This window comes from Bombus vancouverensis, chromosome 7, assembly GCF_051014615.1.
Source record: "Bombus vancouverensis nearcticus chromosome 7, iyBomVanc1_principal, whole genome shotgun sequence".
Classification (NCBI taxonomy): domain Eukaryota; kingdom Metazoa; phylum Arthropoda; class Insecta; order Hymenoptera; family Apidae; genus Bombus; species Bombus vancouverensis.
This window is the reverse complement of record NC_134917.1, coordinates 12,164,172-12,170,914: the sequence shown is the minus strand read 5'-3', so window position 1 is coordinate 12,170,914 and position 6,743 is coordinate 12,164,172. Positions and strand designations below refer to the sequence as shown.

Here is a 6,743-nt window from a genome sequence, read left to right as displayed (position 1 = left end):
TTATCGTTATTGTCCACGCGTGTACGAACAGCGAATAACAATTATTTGAAGCGGTGAGAGGGCCGACGCGCAATTACGAGTAAGCTCATTAACGGCGAAGCGCTCATTATCCGATTGCCCGATATCCATCATCAGCTTTGTACTTGCTCCTCGTTACTCTATTAAATTTTCATAACTATCTGCTGGCGGATTACGTTTCCAAACGCGACCGACCAGAAAATAACCACCTTGTGCAAGGTGTCGTTGCCGAGTCGGCAGCAAGCCGATCCTGTAGTTAAGAAAATGAACCGACGATCGTTGCCATTTGGAAAATCACGTAAGTAATGATACACTGAATTAATTTAGTCAGCTTACGGTTTTGGAAGAAAAATAAATTAGGATTCGTCTGACTAACGTAAGATATTCACGGCGAAGCTTTCACAGCCATAAATTCGGTGCTATACTGCATCTCATAATTAGAAAACCACACCACAAGTTTTAGTTTGTATGTAGGTAGAAGATGCAAGATTCAATGAAATTTCAATTTATACGACGATATCTTAAAATTTTTGATATATGTAATTAATCAACATAATTAGCAATAAAATTCTGGCTCGATAGTAATTAAAAATTTCTGTATCAGTCTGTCTTGCTTTTTTCGCACATAAACGTATTATTTTTATTCGTCTAATATTCTACCTCCTATTTATTATTAGATAACTATAATAACAAGTTCCTAAGGCTATCAGAAAGAATGCTGATCTTTACTTTCTTCGTGCTATTCTTAGTATTCATACACGATTTGACGATGACCGAACTCGGTAATAATTCAATCATTGAAAAACGCGTTCTTCTGATGTTCTTAGTAGCTGTTCAAGTGACAGGAAAAGGTAAGAAGTTTATTTACAAAGATTTACTTGATGATACGCTTGAACTACTGCTCATCATTATAACTCAACCCTTACGCTGCCTGTCAATGCCGTATCTGGGTACATCGAGGGTACTCTTTCCATACACGAAACATAGAACAATAATTTCGGTTTCATACCGTGGCAAAACTATTTCTGTGCCATTTTTATACTCCATCAGTTACTATTATAAACAAGCCATGCGAGGAAATGATATAAAAGTAGGATATGGTCTAATAATATCGCAGTTGATTCTCACTGACATTAATTATGAATATTAAATACATTGCAAGCGGATTTCACAACGAGTTTCGTTTTCACAAGATAACAGAGACTTTGTAACCTTCGAGATAACACGTATGTAAGGAAATGAGAATTATTTCTTGCAACAGAGCTCATTTGCGGTGAAACTACAGTATTGACCATAAAGTTGTACGTATTTTTGACGCAAGAAGAAATCCAAAATCTCTTAACACCGATGGCCTTTCAAATAAAAATATCTTTTATTTAAACGAGTATTTTCATCAATTTCGATTTACGCAAAACAATTTTCATCTATTTTATTGCATCATTTTGTCCATAATAGAAAATGACATTTTAATTGTAAATATTCTTATATGTATGTACCCTTGTTTCAATGGTATATCGGCATTTTTATTCTGCTTAGTACTTTTTACGAATTGTGAATTTGTCGAAATCGTTTGATATATTTTAGCCACGTTCCGTTTCGACAGAGAACTACAGTGAAACAAAATGTTCTTCTCCTCTGGGATGGTACAAGGCGGTCGGTTGTACTGCTGTCCGAGCGAATCTCAACGACAGATGCGCGCAATCATGCGATTGCTGTCACCTGGACAATTTATCACGGGATAAATGCTATGTGAATGGCAACGAGTATAGCATCGGGGAGATGTTAAATCGTTGGAAAACAACAAACGTTGCGACAGAAATTGTACGTGTACGCAGCACAGAGATACGTAAGTACATCAACTTCGATGATCGTAACAATTAGTGATGGGTTGACGTTTGATACGTACAAACAGATCCGAATCAAATCTAATCCTTCATAGTCTTGCTCGTGAGATAGAATTAATTCAATTTTTCTACTGAATGATTCGGAAAACTTGTAACGTTCTTCACGTAATATCAATATATTCTGTTGGAAACTGAAAATGTGTTAAGACTTGATTAAGAGTGGCATCTATGACTATAGGATTTTATTTATTAGTTTATTTAAAATGGATTAAGCAGGAAACGATGGTTATTTAACGTGAACTAAATACAATAACGTGCTATAAGTAAAACAACTAAATAGATAATTCACAACTCTCGTCACCGCGGTTCCAACGCTCTCTTTCACGCGGACCACACTCTCTCGACAACGCAATTCATACTCCCTGATTTCTCAACTCATACTGACTGCTAATTCGTTTTTCTCCCTTAGAATCCCTTTGTCTTTTCTCATAGCCCCATCACGCACGTGTTCCGCAACCGTTCGTGGCCAGGGCCACGTAGGCCTTTTTCCACGTAACTATTCGATTGAAGGAGTGACGATACATTGATGGGCTTGTCGGCATTTAGGCTTTCTACTACATACACATGACTACTACATGACTGATACTACATGACTGTTAGGTTACGGGTATTTATGTGAATTTATATTAGGTTGTCCAAAAGTTTCTTTCGTTTCATAAGGTGATAATAGATGAACAACAATTTCTGCTTTATATTATTTTATTGAATTAGGTATGATCCATTTCGTTATATTTCTATTATTACGTTCGTGCATAATTCAAGAAACTAGTAAAAAACAAAAAACATTGTGCGTCTATTATTTCCTTATAAAACGAAAGAAGCTTTTCGGACAACCTAATACTTTTACGAATGTAATTGAAAAGACGAAACTTAGAAAGTTTCCTGGTTTTCATTGTGTTTCTAGAGATAGAACCACGTGCGATTTGTAGCATCGACGACGAGTTTATGTTGCCGGACAGTACTTCAGCCCACGATCTAATCCGAAACTGTTTCGATTTCCGATTTCCACCACATCCTACGTAATTACCAATACAATCTTAACCTGATGGCGATTAACAATTTTTGTACAAGTCTGCCTGACACTTTTCATTGATAAACAATTTTATTTTCATTTCGAATATAAATACAACGACGTATTTCAGTTGATAAACCATAATGATTAGTTCTTAAGTCCATTGAGAAGAACGCTGACCTAGGTAACCCCACTCCCTTCCAGAGTTCCAGCTATTCCTGCTATACATTCGCGATCAGAACTACATATAAAAGACGAAAGACGATCGCATTAGACTTTGTGCAAAGTTCACGATTTGACGATGGCAGGGCTCGGTAATAAACGGTATTCGATCATTCAAACATGTGTTCTTCTGACGTTCTTAATCGCCGTTCAAGTAACAGGACAAGGTAAGGAGTTTATCTTCAAAGGCTCTTTTATTAAGTACATTTATTAAGCCCTAAACGCTCTTCACAGAGGGTTACATAGCACTTGCAAAGAGTTGCTTGGTAATACGCTTAAACTATTGATCTCCATTATAACTTAAGTAGTTATCATTAACTTGGTTATCATTGACCCTTACGCTGTCAAGCAACGAGATACCTGTTCCACGCAACAGGGAATTAAAAGTCTTTTTATTTAAATAAGAAATTTCCATTAATTTCATCGGATCGATTTATACAGCGCAAAAGATGAAATTTTTATTAAATATGCGATTCTTCTATATTTATTATTGCTCGGAATGGTATGTTGGGATTTTTACTCTGCTCATTTCACTAGCTTTTACCATAGTGAACCGGCGAGTTTCTCGTAATCGTATCGTTCATCTTGGCGAAGTTTAGTTTCCGAAGAGAACAGCAGCGAGATAAAGTGTCCCGGTCCTCTGAGATATTACAAGGCGCTTGGTTGCACTCCTATTTACGTGAATCCCAACGACAATTGCGCGGAAGCGTACGATTGCAGCCACCTGGACAATTGGTCACGGGATAAATGCTATGTGAATGGCCACGAATACAGTGTCGGAGAGACGTTGAGACCTGAGGATAGCAATCCTTGCGACAGGAATTGCACGTGTACACACTCCAACAATGAGTAAATACTTACATTTTAGCTTCGACGATCGTAGCAATTAGTGATGGATTAAAGTTGAATATGTAGCGATAAATCCGAATCGCATCTAACTTAACATAGTCGTTCTCACAAGATATAGTATTTCAATCTTTGTACTGGGTGATTGACAAAACCCGTAATGTTTTTCACAATATCGATATCGGTATATTCTGTTGGAATCTTTCTATGTATTAGTATTCGACGACTATATAGTACTACGTATAAATTATACGTAGTAGCGCGTGAAAGGATTCAAACTTTTACAGAAGTCCTTTATGAATATGCTATGTGCCTTATACGAATTATTCTCTTTATCAACACGCGTTGAAATTAACAAAAAGGTTATTTTTATTGCGTGAACAGTGCCAATTTCGCATGTGCGAAGAGAAAAACTTGCGATCGTGCAGAAGAAGAAAGTTGTTTGTACAGAAGGATCCATGGTATTTGTTGCGATGATCCATTTTGTGGTGAGTAAAGAAAATTCAATAAATTAGGATCGTGATGAGAGAGATTAAACAATTTTGAGAGTATTGGATACTTTACATTATCTCAAAAGTATAATTCGTTTTCCACAAATTATTGTTTAATGTTAGAAGCAAACCCTGTTTTCTTTGGATAATTTAATAATATAACATGTCGGATATAATACAAATATTTATGCAAATTTATATTATCACGAATATAATTGACAAGATGGAAGCTACGGAGTTATTATGTAGCTTTGACTGTATTTTTTTATCATAGATATAGGAAAATCAGATGCGATTTGTAATGTTGACGGAAAAGTATATCGGGCCGGACAGTTCTTCAATCCAAACTCTAATCCGGAACTGATGTGTGTCTGCTTGGATGGATACACAGGTATAATATGAACGAGAAATTAAAATGTCTATGATAAAGTAATTGATATTTGCTGTATAATTCAGAAATTGAATTTATTTATATACTGTTTTAGGTGAAAATATCGAGCCCTTTTGTCAAGAAATGAAGCATGATCCTTGCTCTCCTATGTTCGCGGACGATGCTGACAAAGTTCATGACAAATATACACCCATCTGGTTTACGCGTGCAAATTTTATTTGTCCAATACCCTTTTACAGATACCGTAAGTTCACAATAAGAAACACGTGTTTAACCCTTCGACGGTTTTTGGATTTTTTATCGAATTATGTTTTCCTAAAGATAGAAGATTTCACAAGTCTGAGGATAACATGGTGAACGTTTGATTAAAATCAATTGATAACATTAACAATCTTTTTTCAAATTCATTTTTATCAAATTTTCTTCAAGTCTCGATTGACACGAGACCTGAGACTCGGATAGAAAAATTCAAATATCGCGCCAGAGTTAAATCGTTATTTTCGGGAGGAAGTATTAATTTCCTTTAAAAGAAATGTACTTTATAGTATTAACTGTGTTTTCGTAGCGGAATCGAGCGACGCCATTATTCGTAAACACGACAGCACTTCGTCCGTTTCTGAGAAAGGTACGTGACGTTGAGAGTAATGTGTTTTAACTTGTAACATAACAATTCCAGAGGTTCTGAATACTGATCAGAATATGTTAAATTTACTTCGAATTCTGTACGAGACATAATCGAAGATGTTTTTGGGCTTATCGAAATAGAACTATTTGAACTGAAACGTAATAAACGAAGGGACAAATTTTTATTATTTACTAAATTATTTATTTGGTTTAATTAGTTTCGCGGACAGAAAATACAAAAATACATATCAATAAATATACTATTCTATATGCAATTATAATTTGTTAATCTGACAGCTAACGATTGAAACAGAAAACGTTTAATAATTAAAACAGTTCAACAGCTAACTTACTATCTTAAAATCTGCGATAAACAAGATAGTTAACGATAGTAATTCTACCATATTACTCTCACAGGAAACAGAATGTGCCGGCATGGTAATATTATGATGCACATAGGCGACGAATTGAGCTTGGACCAACCATCAAATCACATGGTTAATCATCCCCTTGTAACATGCGTGTGCGAGGTGCCTCCAGTTGTGACGTGTAAGAAAGTTCAAGAGCAAGTGTTTCATTTTGTTAGTGATCTATAGAATTGCCAAACGAAAAATAAATATATATGTATGCATATACGTATATATTTGCATATACGAATATATGCATATACGTATGTATGTACGTATTATTATTTTAATCGCTGAATTATTTTTTACTGTCATTCGTCCAATATTCTGTAATGAATCGCATTTGAATAACGTGCAGATGTTATAACGTGAAGTAAGATGCTTTAGTTTAGTAGAAAATTAGGACGTTCCAATGGTTTATTGGAATGATTCATAGATCGACATACTTTATCAAAGGCTTGTGTATTTGAATAAATCAAGGAAACTGACATTTTTAAAAATCCCTTCCCTCCACAATGAGTGTACGGTGTTTGGTAATAAATTACCAATACAAATACTTGAGATCAATTATTCAAGAATGTTCAATGCACTCCGCTATTGGTAGCGTGATAATGTAATGTGTATTAACGTTGCCAAAGAACAACAACGTACGTAACAAGTTCAAGCGTGCGATCGACGTAATTATTTTGGACGTCGACCTCGAAAACAGACTCCAAAATCATTGAAATTCATGAGGTGCGTCACATTCTATACATGTATTTACCAACACAATTCTTACCTGGCTGTGATTACAAATTTCTGTGTAAGACTGCCTTACTACTTTCGCTG

General features: G+C 35.4%; 1 protein-coding gene across 2 annotated transcripts; it reads left to right on the top strand.

Annotated features, from left to right (window-relative positions):
- Positions 1-2,964: 2,964 nt before the first annotated feature.
- LOC143302384 (uncharacterized) lies at positions 2,965-6,403 on the top strand. 2 transcript variants are annotated; one of them, XM_076620156.1, is made up of 7 exons: positions 2,965-3,323; positions 3,756-4,005; positions 4,387-4,490; positions 4,768-4,884; positions 4,979-5,128; positions 5,450-5,509; positions 5,926-6,403. In XM_076620156.1, exons 1-7 carry the CDS (start codon positions 3,236-3,238, stop codon positions 6,102-6,104), a joined length of 948 nt encoding a protein of 315 aa, XP_076476271.1. In that variant the 5' UTR covers positions 2,965-3,235; the 3' UTR covers positions 6,105-6,403. The 2 variants fall into 2 exon arrangements, with proteins under 2 accessions (XP_076476271.1, XP_076476272.1); XM_076620157.1 differs by having other exon boundaries at positions 3,751-4,005.
- The last annotated feature ends 340 nt before the right edge of the window (positions 6,404-6,743 follow it).